The 18,187-nt window shown below is 35.2% G+C and overlaps 1 protein-coding gene across 1 annotated transcript; it reads left to right on the top strand.

Annotated features, from left to right (window-relative positions):
- The first annotated feature begins 1,259 nt into the window (after positions 1–1,259).
- Positions 1,260–10,522, top strand: LOC114177351 (UDP-N-acetylglucosamine diphosphorylase 1-like). The gene is made up of 15 exons (XM_028062653.2): positions 1,260–1,566; positions 1,727–1,781; positions 1,895–2,046; positions 3,742–3,781; positions 5,929–6,021; positions 6,096–6,208; positions 6,296–6,370; positions 7,433–7,472; positions 7,613–7,695; positions 7,792–7,869; positions 7,965–8,108; positions 9,147–9,214; positions 9,570–9,684; positions 9,792–9,948; positions 10,122–10,522. Exons 1-15 carry the CDS (start codon positions 1,405–1,407, stop codon positions 10,217–10,219), a joined length of 1,473 nt encoding a protein of 490 aa, XP_027918454.2. The 5' UTR covers positions 1,260–1,404; the 3' UTR covers positions 10,220–10,522.
- Positions 10,523–18,187: the final 7,665 nt, after the last annotated feature.

The following is an 18,187-nucleotide window of genomic DNA, read 5'->3' as shown; positions in this document are numbered from 1 at the left end:
TGGTAAAACCAATTGGACTAAAACTGCTAATTCTAGTAGTAGTGAGTTACATGTATTGGATTGAAGGAATTACATTTAAATTGAGCTTTATTTCATAAAGTCTACACAGCTTCCAGGAATTGTGGACTATCTAATATTCTGATATCAGTAAAGGATTTTAACTTGCGTACACAAAAGTAACTCCCATTACTCTTTCCATTACACGTACTTTTATAGGAACTGCCGGAACAGGCTTGAAAACGTAGTTTAACTAAACTTTCTACATATACTTAGCTATACATGTATATACCAATTATTCTCTATGTTAAGTATATATGCACTTTGTATCACTGTCGGTCTTGTACGAATTTTTGCCATGCGATATGCACGTAAGTTTCTACATATGCAATTTTTATTTTTTAAATATGAGAATTTTGATTTAGCAGACACGAGCATATCTGTGTGCGGACGTAAAAAAAAAAAGTGTAATGATATGAGAATGAGGATGGAGGGGGTAATCGGAATTTCACATGAGCGGGCCATGGCATGACAAGATATGTTTATGATATTGATAGAATCAAGAGCATATCCGTATATATAAATTTGACATATGCTTTTGCCTAACTCCAAGCTATTGCTCTCCACACCAATATTCTTGGGTCGGTTGGGTGTGCTATTATGGTAACCTGTCAAAATTAAATTATTGCAATGTGCTTGCTTAAAGAAAAATTATCAACTTTAGATCATCCCAAACAATCTTATATGTGGATAGTGTGTGGTGGGTACTTCAATTTAAATGCTTTTTTACTCGCCTTGGGTGACTGTTCGTGACTTCAACCAGCTGAATGAAATGATTATTTGGTAGTTATGATAATTTATTATAAAACACCCCAAAAAAGAATATGCAAGATTGGTACTATGGGTCTTCATGAATATGAGAACAACAAACATGTGTCAAAGTTAATAAAATTGTAACATTGCATGCATATTAATTATATGAATATGTAAAATACAATTAACTTATCATTCATTGTATTGTATCAATGATTGAGATGTGATAAAAATAATTAAATGTTATTAGATGTAATGGCAAATAATTTCAAGGAAATAAATTGGTCTAAACTTTTATTATATTTTATTTTATGGTTTGGTGAAATTACTAAAGGAATTTGATAATGACGGCAGCAGCATAATCCAGATGTGAAAGAGAGAGGGGTATTTATGTAATTATAAGAGTGACTGAAGGAGGGTGGTTACCGATTTGATTCTTGTCTTCCTCGCCACTGTTCCCCTGTCTCCATAACAAACCAACTATACATAACACCAACACTCAACCTCACTCACATCACACTCGCTATCTTCACAATTCGAGATCTGAATCCAAATCGAAGAGAGAGATAGATAGCGTGTGAGAGAGATTGCGAAATGAGGGAACCATCGTCGGTGGGATTCGAAGGCAACGGCATCGTTTCTCCGCCGCCGCAAGCTCTCCTCGAGAGACTCAAAGACTTTGGTCAGGAAGACGCTTTCGCCCTCTGGTATGAGCTCTACCCCGAGGAACGCGACCTTCTCGTCAAGGACATTGAGGTGATTTATTTTCCTCCCGATCCAATTCACTCTCTGAACCTCCGATTAGAATCCCGAGCTTCAGATTCGCTACTGGCTACTGGACTTCGTGGCGTTTCTTGTTTTCGGATCATTATATTTTTTGTTTTGTTTTGTTTAACTAATGTGTTCCGTGCTGCAGAGTTTAGATCTTTCGCGAATTGACCGGATTATTCGGTGCTCGCTGCGATCTCAAGGTTTGGATGCTAATTAGTGATTGTGTGTTTGTTAGTTAATCCAATCAACTTCTTCTCTTCATGTGCGTGATTGTTTGTTTGCCTCCTGTGGCTGAACTGTTATTGCTTGCCAGGACTGCCGTCGGCGGCCATTGAGCCTGTGCCGGAGAGCAGTGTGTCCACGGTGGAGGAGAGAAGCCAGGAGGATCGTGAGAGATGGTGGAAAATGGGTTTGAAAGCTATTTCAGATGGCAAGTTAGCTGTGCTAATTTTATCCGGTGGCCAGGTATACCTGAATCTGTTTTGGATGAACATACGCAGATGTTTTTTTTTTTTTTTTAACTTTTTTAGTGATTGGAAGATAATGAATGATAATAATGATGTGTTATTTCAGCATTGTTTGATTCAAGTGGGTGCCAGTTATGTATATGTTTAGAATCTTTGGATAGGCGCATTGGTGTGTTATAGTCATGTTTTATGCTAACTTTATTACACTGAGTGCATTATTGATAATGATCATGATACTATAGATTATCACTAAAAAATTATACTACCTCTTGTCCTATTTACATTTCCAAGACTTTCTAGAAAATTGTTTGCATTTTTATAAGATTTTTTTGTAATTGAATGGAGTATTGGTTATTTTTTTTAAAATATCCTTAGTTAAATTTTTTAAATAAATTATAAAAGATTTCTCTCTTATGATTTAGAATATAAAGATTTATGAATATTAATGTCTAACAGATATTTAAATCATATATATATATATATATATATATATATATATATATAACTTTAAAATAATGATACAAATTGATAAATATATTGTTTTCTGTTAATCTAATTAATTTTCTTAAAGAATGTGATTTAGTTAAAAAAATCTTAGGATTGGAGGAAGTAGTATGATCGGCAATCAGTATCGTTTCTCTGTATTTCTATCATTATTTTGTTATTATGCCTACCCTTTTTGGGAACCTTCTCCGTTAGAGACAAAGTAGAAGTTGGGGTCATTCCTTTTGATTGTCCCTAAAAAGCCGCATCATTAGCTGCAAAGGTGTGATTGTAAGAGCGGATGCTCTTTTATTTATTCTTTTTAACTTTAGTAATCTGCTTCGATGTTTTATGGTATGCTACAACTATGATAATCTCTTTTGTTTTTCACTTAAAATAATTGGTAATTGATTTCTTAGGGGCATAAAAAGCAGCCGCTTTAACCTGTTTTATTGTAATCATTAAGTACAATAAAGTTGCTTTATGTTATGGGGTTGCCCTAGTGTCTCTCTCTCATCTCAATAAAAATATATCTTGATGGATGCCTTTTGCCTTTTCTTTCGATATTTCTTTACTCGACAAATTAAGAAGTCTCCCTTTGGCAAAGGCAAATCATGAAACTAAGTATAGTATATTGAACTAAGTGTTACATTTAGTTGTAAAAATAAAAATGTAACTAATTTTGTATATGGTTATGCATCGTATTAGATGTTAATGCTGATCCAATTCTTACTCCATCTTAAATTTTGATATTATAGATTTTTTTTTCCTAAGTACTTTTTGCAGCGTGTATGTGTAGTCGGGAAATTAGCCTGATGTATTGTCTTATGCTTTCTTCTTGGTAATTTTTACACTGGACTTTTGCTGTGAATCACAAGCACCTACAGTAAATTTGGACAAGAATTTAATTATAAACATTTACTTGTTTCATGAAGTATGTTACTACATACAAATGATGTATGATGCATAAAACAAATCTTTTACGAAAGGCAGCTGGAAGAAAGAATCTTTTTGCCTTGATTTATTTTGATGCTTACTGTCTTCAGTCTCAGAATATTAGTTATGTATCACTATTACATTCTTAGTGGAACTGGTGCACTTGGACAATTTGTTATGTGACCATTCAGTCTTCATTCTTAACTGTTATGTTATGTTTGTAGTTGACTATCTGTTTGGCTGACTTAAGAATGTCCCAAAAATTTAAATGCAGGGTACTCGACTAGGAAGTTCGGATCCAAAAGGATGTTTCAGTGAGTATTCTCACTTGATACTGAAAACATATTATTGAAGCTAAAGTCTCTTTAGTTGGCATATTGGACCAGTTTTTTTTAGAAACAGAGGCATAATACTTCTGAAATGCTTCTTTTATGCATCTAAATGGGATTCCACACAAACAGTAGATATCTTTTGAATAAAGGTAGGGAATACAAGTAGAAAACTTGATCAGAAATATAAGACAGCTCTCGATTTCTTTAGCTGAGTCCAAGCTACAGAGACTGAAATTTCCCGAATATATATTCTCTCTCGCCCCTTATCTCTCTTCTCATCCGTCTATAAATTTTCGAACTCCCCCAGTCTACTTCTCATCCCTTCTCATAACAACCCCTTGTTCCTTTTTCGCTCCTTCTCATGTTCCTTTTCTTTCTTATGCTACTGGGAAATTTATAAAATCCTAGATAATGTCAAAATCATTATTGTTTGCTTAAACAGTTAACAGGGAATGATATAGTTATCACTATACATTGTATTCATCATTTGGTTGAGATACTCATTTGTTCTCTGTTTTTTTTCTTTGTGTATTTCTTTTTTCATTCAGTTCATTTTTCATTTATCTTGGATTTTAATGATGTTTATAATTTACAAATTATGTATTCACGTACTCACTCACTCTTCTCTCTCATGTATAATTAGTAATTAGAAACAATAGAAGATGCTTATTGCAGGCAAACAAGTTTTTGGAAGATTACAACTTTCTTTGGTCTAAATGGAAACCAGGAAGCTTCTATGTATATATACATTCTTTTGTTAAAATGCTTCTGGTTAGACAGAATGCAAAATATACTCGCAATAGAAGCAGAAAGGTTGTTGTTGAATGTTGAGCCTGAATGGCATACTAAGCAAGTTGATATTTGCATGTAGAAGTAAAAGTTAGCTAATAATTTCTGATTCTGGGATCACTAAGATTTTTACTGGGTGTAGATATGAATACTAAGTGCATTTCCTATCAGCTTGAATTCCCATTCCCTTTTCTCTCTAGTGTTCTTCATAGCTTTACTCCTAAATTTCATTTAAGTAGCAGTCTGCGTTTCTGTGAAATTTTTATAAGCCTTTCTGTATTTATTTTTGTCACTTACTCTTTTATTTATCTCAAAGTAAGTTACACGTTGTGGTATTTTTGTCATTTGAAGGAACTTTGAGGGTAATCATGAAAATTTGTCTTATTATAATTGAAAGGTCTGCTTGTAATTGTGTGTTAGATTAGTATTCTTATTTATAATGAAGAGATACAACAATAAAGAATGAAACTAATTTAATGATAAGAAATATTTGGTAAGATATTTTTATCAAATCATATCGTATCTGATGTAATATTCAAATCATATTTCTAACATTCCTTCAAGTTAGAGTTGGAGCATCTGTACGAGACAAGCTTGTTACAAATGTTATTAACAGAAAACCCATAAGAAAGTCATGTCAGCTAATTAGTTGCTGCAGGAGTTGATACAGTAAATAATTACAATGATAAGCTGACCATATCTATCATATGAGTCAATGTATGCCGGAGGGCATGGCAGCGGCCTAATAAAGAGAGGCTTGGAAAGTGCAGTGGTTGCCAAGGAGTGAAACCTTGAGATTACAACGGCTTCCGAAGAGCAAAATATGTTAGGTGAGCTCAGTGGCTACCGGGAAGTAAAGATGCTGAAAGGACTAAGCGGCTGTCAGGGAGCAAAACTGCTTGGAGAGCATGGCAGAACATAGAGGCTCTGAGAGCGGGACAGCTGCCGAAGAAAAAGAAATCTCCGAGGCGTGGGGGGACTACAAGAGAGTAAAAATTATTAGATTAGATTGGAAATTGTTTACTTGACAAAGTCCAGGCCAATGAATCTAGAAAAAAAGTCAAGGCCTAACAGTGAATTAGTGGCAATACAGGTCACCAAGTGTAATACCGGTACCATATTGAAAGGATTGTAATTGTTTACTGTATCCACACATTAGTAATATTATTTATAATATATAATAATAGAAAATAAAATTAATATTTAAATATGGAAAATATTTGGTAAATTGGTAAGATATTTTACTATCTACCATATCATATCTTTCTATTTAATGTTATATTTAAATCATATTTCTAACATAATTAAAAAATATTTCTAACAATTATGTTATATTTTAGATATTGGACTTCCATCTGGAAAATCACTCTTTCAACTTCAAGCTGAGAGGATTCTCTGTGCCCAAAGACTAGCGGCTCAAGCTACAAATGAGAGTAAATTCCACTTGTCTTGCTTCAGTTTTTTCATGCATTCTTCTGTTACATTCTCATCAGTTTATGTATTGCAGATTCAGCTTCTTCGGTACAAATACACTGGTACATAATGACTAGTCCATTCACTGATGAGGCAACACGCAAATTCTTTGAAAGTCATAAATATTTCGGTCTCGAGGCTGAACAGGTAAGATGTCTAAACCATTTTTTGGCACTATATTAGTACTTGTTTTACCATCGTTTACTTACTATAGAACTCATCTTTTTGGTATAGGTTACCTTTTTCCAACAAGGAACAATCCCTTGTGTTTCTAAGGATGGCAGATTTATTATGGAGACTCCATACAGGGTGTGCTCTCATTCTTTTACTGAGCTTTAAATACGTTTTCTTCTCATTTTTTGTTTTCTTAAATGGATTTAACTAAAACATTGAAAAATGAGGGTAGCAAGAACTTACCATTCAACCTGTTGTTGCTGATAAATAATTTATTTATTTGATCGTGTTATTATGCCACAAATTGGAGCAACTGTGTGCATCTCTTCAAGTTTTTCAAAATTGGAATTTGGCTGCTGCTGCATATCAGTGTATGCCTAGTTCAGGTTGAAGTATCCTGTAAAAGTAAACGTAACAAATAGCTTCTGAAAATAAGAGAACACACCACACATTATTCTTAACTAAAACGCTCGTGGTTGGTTGGTTAGGTAGGTGATAGTAATAATGAAATTCGTTACTGCTTTCGGTGCCACCTTGGTAGAGTCTTTACCTTCCAAGCAAGTCCACCAGAAGATGTCTTTAAATACTTTCCAAAGAATTATCTGGGAATTAATTAGCAATAAACAATTGTGTCTACTTTTCTTCTTCTCCTCCTTCAAGTTTTTTTACCATTTAACATTGCTATTTATTGCCTTCTTTTCACAGTACTGACGAGAAATAAGAACACATTTATGTGAAAAAGGTTGGAGGGAATGTGAGAATTGAGTTTTCATTTTGGGCTGGATTGTGTGCATATTTGGTTTTAAACTGGGATTACGTAAAATTGAGGATTGCTGGTTGGAAAGAAAGATTAACTAATCAATATGTTGAAATGATTATAGAGTATTCAGGGTTCCTTAATCCTTATGACATGACATTTTTAAATTTGGGCATATGATTAAGATATTTAAGTAACAAAAGTAACTGGAGACTAAACTTTAAAAAAGGCTTTGATTTTCTAACTTTCCCTTCAATTCTTTGTGGACATGTGAAATATAAATTTCTAATTAGAGAAGGAGAAGTCGAAGACATGATTCTTTATTCACAATTTTATGTTTTGTTTTAGTTATCTAGCCAAGTTTTAACTATAGTACCTCTGGTTTTATGTTCCTATTTTTGAATTTTCTGGTGGTTAATATTTGAAACTTTTAAAGCCAGGTAGCGAAGGCTCCTGACGGGAATGGTGGAGTATATTCAGGTACCTAGCGGGTTTATATACACGAGTTATTATTTCATATTCCAGTCTGTAATGCTTACATATACTGATTTGTTTTTTGTTTTGCATATTGATTGGTCAAAATTGAATATGTTGGAATACCTTTTTTTTTTCCTGTTCAGCTCTGAAATCAACCAAATTATTGGAGGACATGGCCTCAAAAGGAATTAAGTATATTGATTGCTATGGAGTTGATAATGCTCTGGTAATTTAAATTTTTGTACCTATGTTGTCTCTTTTGTTAACCTGGTCAGTTATCACTTCTCATTTGAAGACATTTTGATAAGGACTTGTGAAACAGGTTCGTGTTGCCGATCCAACATTTGTAGGCTACTTTATTGATAAAGGTGTTGCTGCTGCTGCAAAAGTTGTCCGCAAGGTAACAGATGAAAGTAGTTTTTTTCCACTTCAAAATCAGTGATTCAATTAAGTTTGTTCTTCGTATATTTTATATTACATTTTCATTATATACAGGCATATCCACAAGAAAAGGTTGGTGTGTTTGTACGACGAGGCAAAGGTGGTCCTCTTACTGTAGTTGAATACACTGAATTGGAGTCATCACTAGCTTCTGCAGTCAATCAAGCAACTGGCCGTCTTCGATTTTGTTGGAGTAACGTTAGTTTATTTGTCCTCTTTCTAAGTTCATGGCTTTTGCTTTCTGCATTCAATCTGCCATATTTGTCCTCTTTCTTAGTTTATTTGAGGATCAGTGCCCTTGGATTTTGGTTATGATCCTCTAGAATGGAAAGCCAGGGTTGAAGAGCTAACACCCTACATGTTAGGAACCTAGAAAAGGGTTTAGTTTACAGAAAAGAAAAAAAAAACAGATGAGAAGACAGATAAAAGAGAGGACGAGGGTTAGACTACTTTCGTAATGTTTATTGAAGTGCTAAGAAAAGGGAGAGAATTCTCCGTCCAAACTTTTTCCTTTTTCCCAACAAAGCTAATGCTCAGATCCCAAATGGTAATTTCAGAATGCCCACTCTTCTATACCCTCTTCTACTGTTTCAGCTTCCCTACCTCTATAATTTTAATTGCCTAATACTCCCTGGTCATATTAGTACACATCCTAAATAAGTGGAAACCAAAGCTATTAACTATTGATATTAGCTTGCTGAGATCCAGACGAGGGACAGCAGCTTTTGCGCTTTGATATGATCAGATATTCTCTGTTAGCAAATGGGAATACACCGTTAGAGACCAATGAAAATTTCTAGAAGAGAATATATGATCATATGGGAATACACCGTTAGAGACCAATGAAAATTTCTAGAAGAGAATATATGATCATATCGAACGCAAAAAGTCCTGAGCCTTTTCTGATGATGAGAATTACCCTCTAGTTTTGTTTTTTACTATTTTGTACCAACGCTTTCTTCTCTATGCATTCATCTGGTTGCCATCATAGTGGCTTTTATTAATATGATTCATAACTCAATTTCTTTATTAACCACGCTAAATTCGTAAAGGTCACATGACAATGACGCAATGGTGTCAATTAATCTATTTTTCTAACCCCTTTAAAGGGATAAGCCTGAGTTTTCATCTGGTCATGTATAGATCTTGAAAATATTCGTACTTTAGAATTTGATTGTTTTCTTAACTGGCTGGTTTTTGAATATTCAAGGTTTCTGATCAATCTTGTGATTTCAGATCTGCTTACACATGTTCACTCTGGATTTTCTGAACCAAGTAGCAAATGGCCTTGAAAAAGACAGCATGTATGTTTGTTGCCCTCTTCATTCCAACTTCCCTGCCCCCATTATTTGTTCTTCTCACTGTTTTGAATTCCAAATGCGAGAATTATTAATTGCAAGGCATGCAACCTGGTAGCCTTATTGTCATATAACCACATATTCGAGTTAAAAAAACTACCTCGCTACTTTAATCAGATGACATGGATTACTCAGGAAGATTAATCACACTATTCTTCTAATGCCTGATTTATCAGTAGTTGATAGTTAATGAATCTTGATGAAGTGAAAACGCTGTGGAGTTACCTGTTGACTTCTGTGCCATAATCCGCCATCTTTTAGGAGTTTATATATGCTGATCCGTGCATTGTTTTATGCTCAGTTATCATCTCGCGGAGAAGAAAATACCTTCCATACATGGATATACAATGGGATTAAAACTTGAACAGTTTATATTTGATGCGTTTCCATATGCTCCTACGACTGCACTTTTTGAGGTGACTATAATTCTAATTTTTACTTAAAATGGTTAATATCTTTCTTGATGTGATGTTTGTTTAGGATTGTACTCTTATTATTGCATATTTTATGCATATCTGCTCAGGTATTGCGGGAGGAAGAATTTGCACCGGTGAAAAATGCAAATGGATCCAATGTTGACACTCCAGACAGTGCAAAACTGCTTGTTCTTCGACTCCATACTCGATGGGTAGTCGCTGCAGGTGGCTTCTTAACACATTCAGTGCCCTTATATGCAACCGGTAAGTTATTACTCCATAGCCTGGAAGAAAATAAATATAATTGTGCCTGGACTATTGTCCTCACACACACAGAACCTTCGTCAGCAAGAAATCGAGAGATCGTGTTTTTCGAGATTATTGTTTTACTTAACTCTTCTTTTTCCTTTCACGAAATGTGATTGCCCCTCATTCAGGTGTTGAAGTGTCACCACTCTGTTCGTATGCTGGTGAAAACCTGGAACCTATATGTCGAGGAAGAACATTTCATGCACCTTGTGAGATCACATTCTAGTTCCACCGTTCGTTCGTGCGGCTTTCCTGTGACCTACACTACAATGAGGGAGTTCTCAGTTCCATTCATGTTGCAACATTAATTTGGTCATGTCACTCATCATTCACTTGTATCATTGTATATTATCTTCTCCAATCTGTTTCTGATTGGCTTCTGTTTTTGTTTTTGTTTTTTTCTTTTTTGGTTCTCTTTTTTTGCCACTGATCTGTTTTAGTATTGCTGAGGAATGTACATGTATCATAATTTTACCGAGCATTTATTTGCCCAAGCAGACTCAAATATATCGCCCCATTACCAAATTAATTCATGTCATACCTTTTTAGTGCACTATTGTAATTTCACCCGTGGTAAAACGGGGAATATAGGTGTAAGGAAATAGCCAGGAAACGGTACAGAAGGATGTACATGTACATCCCTGCCCTTTCAGCAAGTAAACATGTAAATTTACGTGTTTTGTGTTTTGTTGGAAATTTATATTTTACATATTTAACTGAGCTTAGAACAATTATATTTTTGAACACCCTTTATTAAATAAATATTCGTTAGTTTATTTTAATATATTAACAATACAATTTAAAAAATATTAATATAATTAGATATTAAATGATTATTTCGTTAGTATAGGTTGATTTTAATTGTCTCGTTGTTAGTCATATTCACATGGTAAAACTATTTTCATTGTCACTGGGTTGCTCAGTAAGAAGAGAAATATCCGACATTTCACATTTTCATGTACATTTTACCGGGTGCAAGTCCTGTGAAAATGCCCAACAACCCCATTTTGGCTTTGTTGACTCACAGATGTACTTTTATGCATGATATGCCATTTTGTTCCCTTAAAGATTTCAGTTAGTTACATTCATCTTTTTTTGAAAGAGAATGTTCGTCCTTCAAATATGGAATTAATAATCTTTAAAAGAATGTTATATCAATGAATTCATGAAATAAGAGTACGTTTGAGGCCAAATTTCTTGATCATATCAAATAACATTTCTTGACTTTACTTGCCTTTAAGGTTAAAGATTTATTTATTATCTCAATCATGCGGCCCCAATAGTTATTTAAAAAGTAAATTTGACGATTTGTAACTAGATTGGTGTAATATATATATATATATATATATATATATATATATATATATATATATATATATATTTACAAATTTGAGTGCTTTTAAAAAAAGAATACAAAAATATAAGTTACTTCTGTGTGAACAAGTTCCCCTAAAAACAAATTATCAGGTAACAACTTTTGTAGTTCATAGAATTTTATTATTATTCGTAAAATACGATTTTTTTTTAGTAAAGGCTCTGTGTGGTTAACGAATTCACTTATGTTTTAAGTAACATAATCACTGTTCTTTTTACTTTTTTGTTTTGTTTTTGTTTTTATTGTTAACTTTTTACATTAAATGAGCGTTCTATGTATTTAGTAATTTAATTTTTTTTAATTTATATTTAAGAATTCAATTTTATAATTATAGGATTGTGTTTTTTATATTTTAAAAATTAATATTTAGGTGTTTATATTTTTTAAAATGTAGCTAGATTTGTTTTTTATGTTAAATTTTGAAAAAAAAAAACTTCAACTACATCTTAAAAAATATAAACACATTATGTTATTTTTGAAAATACTATCAGAAACAAAAGTGTTACGCAACAAGTGTTGTTGTTTCTGTATTTTTAAAATTTGGTATAATTATTATTTAATCCTTAATTTTTTGAGTTTGTTCAATTTTGTTTTCGAATTTTTGGAAGGTTCAATTTGGTAACTTTATGTTTTAAAGTTGATCAATTTAGTACTTTCTATTATACTCTAGTTCACGCCGTTTGTACAGTGATGAATTATCACTATGCAACAAATCAAACAACTAATCTTAATATCATATTGAATACACTTGATCAAGAAAACATTAAAAGAGAGACTAAAATAATGTTAACTACACCCAATAAACAAACCAACCTAATTAATAACTTCACTCGTGTTTCTATTGCATAGTGATAGCTCACCAGTATACAAACAACATTAATTGGAATATAATGGGAGGTACTAAACTGAACCACTCTAAAAAATAAGGGTACTAAATTGAACATTCCAAAAACTAGGAGATCAAATTGAACATTTCAAAAACTCAGAAACCAAATTGAACCAATTCAAAAAATTGAGAAACCAAATCAATAATTATTAGGGGTGTCAAAACGGGCCAGCCCGGCCCGTTTTGACCCGGCCCGTTTTTGGCCTGTATTAAATGGGCCGGGTTGGCCCGACATGGTAAAACGAGTTGCGTTTCTGGGCTCGGCCCGCGGGCTGGCGGGTTGGTGGGCCGGTCCACCAGTTTTTTCTCATCTGTATAATTTGTGGCCCAATCAGATTTTAATTTTTTTCATTTCAAATTTAGTTGACTGAATAATGTCCCAATGTTATATTACCAAAAGAAATTCTCCTGCAATTAAGAATACAACAACAATGATCTATTAAAAAAGAAAATTATCACAACACAAAAACAGCCCTGCAATGCAATATATAATAACATAACTGATTCACTTCAACTTCAGGCAGGTTCAGACAAGAAAATGATCACAAAACAAACAACCCTACAATATATAAATCTACCAGCAGTAGTGACTATAATAGTCAGGGTGGTCTGCATTAATACAATAGTCCATGATTTAATGTAACCTAAAAAGAGGAGCATCATCAAAGTCCAAACAAATTGAAATGATTAAAAACACATGTAAATGACGTTTTGCTCTCTGCAACTGCAACTGCAAGTCATCAAGGTCACTGTTGCAGCATCAATAACATGTCTGAATCAGAACATCATTCGGCATGGAGCATAACCAAAGTGCAAGCAACTACATAAAAAAATAGAAGCATTTAAGACTAACATAGTAGCAGCAGATTACACATAAAAATAGATGTGCATAAAAATTAATACATGTGCTGCAGTGTGAACTTAAAACAAACAAATGAGTGACATAAAAATTAATACCCAGTTCCCAGATGAAGAAAATTGAAAGTCAACATGGCATGTGAGTTAAATCAAATGAAATGAAGGTGGAGATGGGAATTATAAGAAACAGCTGTGGCAGTAGTGGGAAGAACAGATCATGAGATGACAGACAACTAATTATACCAACATTAGGAGCTCAAAACAGCAACACAAATACCATTATACCATTATACAACAGTCCAACAACATTTTACTACACAAACATCAACATTAGGAGCTCAAAACAACAACACAATACCATTATACCATTATACAACAGTCCAACAACATGTATAACAATCCAGACCAACAAACATCAACAAACAATCCAGACCAATCGTTCATCTCAATTAAAAGCAATGGATCGATATGGTTTCCTCCAATCCAAATAAGTGATTAACGGCAACAACTACGAAGTTGAAATTGGGGAAGATTTAAGGATGAACATGGATTAACGGGTCATGGTGGTCGGAAATAACAAATCGGAAATCACAGAATGGGTCGTTGTGGTCGGAAATCACAAAATCACAAATTTAGGGTTAGGAAAATCGGGATTTTAGGTTACAAATCGGGAGAAATGGAACCAGAACGCAAATTAGGAACATACCTGTCTTCGCGGTGGTCGTGGCGGTCGGAATCGTCCGCCAATCGCAGTCCGACGGTGGCTCTGCTGTTTTCGTGGTGGTCGTGGACGTTGTTTTCTCGTTGTTGCCACCGACGTGGTGGATTCGGTGGAGGAGAAGCGGGTATGGCCAACGGCGACGTGGTGGCCAGCGTGGTTCGTGGTGGCCAGCGGCGCCTTGGGTGGAGGATAAGTGATCGCAGAGAAAAGTCGAGAAGAAGAGAGAGACGCAATCATAGAGTGTGTGAGTGTGAGGTGTCTGGGCGCAGAGTGTGTCTGAGGGAGGGATACTGAAAAAAATGTGCACGTGCTGTTTTTTTACTAAGTGATACGGGTCGCGAGCTGGCCCGTTTTGGCCCGCGAGTTGGCCCGACGGACCAGCAGGCTTGACGGGTCGGGCTGTTTCAGGTTGGCGGGCTGAATTTCAGGACCCGACCCATGTATTTACTGGCAGGCTGGCGGGCCGGCCCGTCGGGCCCGGCCCATTTTGCCATCCCTAATAATTATACCTTCAAATTTTAAGAAAAAGGGTGGAAACACAAACTATGTTTGAAACATAGGTGATGTATGTGTTTGTATTTTTGAAGTTTAAAGAAAAGGAAATTGAAAGTAATAATAATAAGTATATGAATGTTAGCGTATAAACTAAAAAAAAAATGAAACTCACGACATTTGATTTTTAAATTCAATATAGTAATTACTATTAAAAAATCAATTAGCAATATTATAAAGGGTACAATTAGAATTATAAAAAGTGTACACAAAAAATAAAAAATAAAAAATTTATAGTTATAAAATTTAATTCTTGAATTTAAATTAAAAAATCCCAAATTATTAATGTAAAATCCTCTTTTATTCTGCCCTAATTTTTAAAGGGCTTCCCCTAATCTTATGGGCCTAAGGGCTGGCCCATAAGGTGTCCAAGGCCCCTAAGGCAACCAAACCCCTCTCACTTCTGTCATTCTTGCAGAAACAGTACTCTCACACTCTCCTTTACCCCACAGAGGCTCTGCTAGGGTTTAGCCCCAATCGTGGTCAAGCTAGCTCTAAACTCAGCTCGTCTTCACCTCTTAGATCTGCTCTTGGAGCTGCCGGTCCCGTTGGTTTAAGAGTCGAAGCCCGATATTAGCTCCAGGTAAGGGAAGCTAGGATTTTTTTTATGCTTTTATAAATAATGTGCCTGTTTTAGTTCTGTTGGGTGCTCTTGATGATTTGATGTGCTTTTGATGGTGTGAAAATAATTTGTGTATTGTTTATGGATGGATTTTTGGCTTGGCATGCGTGAGAGTAGGTGAGATCTGCTATGATCGCCTAAGCGAGCTGTTTTTCGCCCAAACAAGAAGCTCTCGCCTAAGCGAGAATGGCAGTAACTCGCCCCCCTTTGGTTTCCTCACTTGAGCGAGATGGGCTAGCTTGAGCGAGAACTCGAAGTGCTCTCTGTTTTCAATCTCGCTTAAGCGGAAGCTTTTTGCTTGAGCGAAAGACCCATGTCGCCTGAGCGAGAGCTCCTTAGCTTGAGCGAGATTGACGACAAAGTTGTTTAAATACTTGTATGCTCCCATGATTGATTTGTTTACCCTTTTAAAGCATGAAAATATGATGCCAACGTTTTATGCAACGGGTTTGTGTTTTCTTTAGTTTTTGTTGTTTGAGATTTTGTGTTCTTACATGTTGAAACTAGTGAAAAGCTGTCAGTTTAGCTTAAGCGAGAGATTTTAGCTTAAGCGAGATCAGTCTAGCTTAAGCGAGATCAGTCTAGCTTAAGCGAGACCAGTCTTGCTTAAGCGAGATTAGTCTAGCTTAAGCAAGAATTTCTAGCTTAAGCGAGACTAGTCTAGCTTAAGCGAGAATTGCTGCAGAATTTTAATTCCTTACTTTAACTTGAACTTGTGGATTGATTCAATTACTTTTAAAAGCATGAATTGGGTGAATGAGTATGAGTAGAATGGTTTATGGTCTGTGATTGATAAGTTTAACATGACCTTGGCATGTGACATGTATGAGATGGTTGGTAATTAAAGTGGCATGGTATTGGTATGAGATGAAATTCTATATTCATGGTTTGGGAAGGATGAGTTGGTATTGATTCTACATTTGAATATGAATGAGTATGGTTTATAAAGGTTGGTCTGAGATTATTTGCATGATAAATATTATTCGATTGTTTGAGCATGATTGGTCGAGGGTCAATGCATAATTCCTTGATATCTCTAAGTGGGATTTTAGGGTCGTGCTTCAGTGGTTGGGACGTAATTCCATGGCCGGTGTTAGTGGGTGTCCATGGTGGTGCCCCATTTGTATAATTTGGTAAGGATTCAAGGTAAGGTTGCATCTTGACACTCTAAGGAGTCAGTTAGTCTCACTTAGAGCGGACTGACTCTTATGGTGAGAGTAGTAGGAGGCCTGAAACTCACTAAGGGCTAACCTTGTGTGTGAGGGATTGATTCATTGTAATACTTGTAACACATAGCTCGGGGGTGAGCATCTCGGGGGTGAGCAGAGGTATTCACCACAAGTGCAAGCATCCGCTGAATCCGACCAGATTATATGTATCCGGATGAGTCGCGTCGAGTCTTAGTGTATTGATTGGAAGGTCATAACATGCTTGGATGATGTATGTATATTGGACTGTGAAAGTATATCTGATTGCATGATAAAACTAATTTTGACTCTAGCTTACCCTTATGTTGTTTGTTGTATGTTCTGTGGTGTGGTATTTTCTTTAACAATGATTATCAACTTGTTGATGTGAGCAGAGATGAGAACTCCCCATAATCATGAGGGTGATGGAGGTTCCACTGCATAGTCTGCTTGGACTAGATCTAGGTTTACTTGGACTTTCCTTTAGGGCTATGACCCGTGTACCACTGGTCTTTAGGCTCAAAATTCTAAATGTTGATGATTTATATTTTATACTTTGTTATGGCATCATAGTGTGCCCTTTTCTTATTCGGGTTTTCTCTTGGATAATCGTGAGGAGTAGTGTCTACACTCCAGAACTTTGTTTCTAATACTATTCCGCGTGACATTCCGTTAATTAGCGTTATTAATTAAATGGGGTGTTACAACTAATATGTAAAAGAAAAAAAATTGATGTAAAGACGTAAAAAAATAAAGTCTCCTCACATTCATTAAAAAAAAGGGTTAATTATGTTTTTCGTCCCTCAAGTATTAAGCGATTTTGGTTTTCGTCCCTCAACCAAAGTTTGATCTATTTAGGTCTCTCACGTTCTGAAACTCGTGGAATTGGTCCTCATTTATGAACACCGTCAATTTTATTTGTCAGTTGGCAAACAAAATGCCATGTCATGATCCCGTTTTTAAGTAATACTTAAGTTATAGTAAACACATGGTTTTAAACGAAATTAGTTAACTTTTTATTTTTTTGACTAACTTAAAAGAGGGTCTGTGGTTAATTTTTCAAACCATAAAATTTTAATTTTAGGATTAGAGCAATGTTCAGGAGCTTCTAGATATCGTGTTGGTGCAAGGAAACGTAGGCAACAACAGTCGCGTTTGTGTATAACGTTCTACAATGATGAAGAGTGGTAACAAAGGATAATTTGAGAGCCATAACGAGGGGTGGCAATGTGGGTCGGGCCAGCTCGTTTAGGCCCGACCCACACTTGGCCCACAAAATGCGGTCTGAGCTGGCTCGCTTCGCATTTTCAATGCGGACTGAAAATTCTAGCATGCCCCACATAAGTTGAGCCTGCAAGCCTGCGAGCCAGTTCCCTATGTTTTTTTTTTAACAAAAGAATTTTATGATAAAGCTTTCAATGTTCAACAAATTTGAAAACTTTAACAAGTTCAAAAAATTAAGCAAAGACTTTGGGAAGTTTGATGATAAAATGATAATTCAACATTTTCATCATATTCATATTCGTACTTTGATATACACGATGTATTATTCAAATTTTAGCACGTTCAAAAATACATAATACTTGTCGTTTACAGTCATACAAGAATTTGGAATGTTCATGCAAAAGTCTAGAAGGAAAGTAACTGATATACACAAGTGCAAATTTTTCTTATGTGGGTCAGCTCGTACGGGTTGCGGGCAAGCGGGCTCAAGGTCCTAACCCGCCCCATGTTTTCTTTGGCGGGCCTGCGGGTTGACCTGTCGGACCATGTCCATATTGCGACCCCTAGTCATAGCAAGCCTAATAGGCATCTCTTTTGTAATATGCATGAAAATAACCCTCGGGATTTTCTATCTTATAGTTAATTGCTACCACAACATGCCTACAAGGTATACCCACCAAATCCCAAAAATAAAAACTTCAACTATGCTTACTTAGATCAACCACAAAATTTTCCATCATGAACCCCTACGTGACTTCAAACTTAGCAT

Source organism: Vigna unguiculata, chromosome 3, assembly GCF_037176805.1.
Source record: "Vigna unguiculata cultivar grain cowpea cultivar isolate G323 ecotype 2 chromosome 3, ASM3717680v1, whole genome shotgun sequence".
NCBI lineage: Eukaryota > Viridiplantae > Streptophyta > Magnoliopsida > Fabales > Fabaceae > Vigna > Vigna unguiculata.
The sequence above is the reverse complement of the archived record's forward strand: the minus strand, read 5'-3'. Positions and strand labels throughout refer to the sequence as shown.

Excerpts from the sequence above, each read along its gene's own strand:
- LOC114177351 (XM_028062653.2), top strand. The coding sequence starts at position 1,405 with ATGAGGGAACCATCGTCGGTGGGATTCGAAGGCAACGGCATCGTTTCT. Across the intron at positions 6,022-6,095 it reads GGCTCAAGCTACAAATGAGA|ATTCAGCTTCTTCGGTACAA; the intron begins GTAAATTCCACT and ends TATGTATTGCAG. Across the intron at positions 8,109-9,146 it reads TTCGATTTTGTTGGAGTAAC|ATCTGCTTACACATGTTCAC; the intron begins GTTAGTTTATTT and ends TTGTGATTTCAG.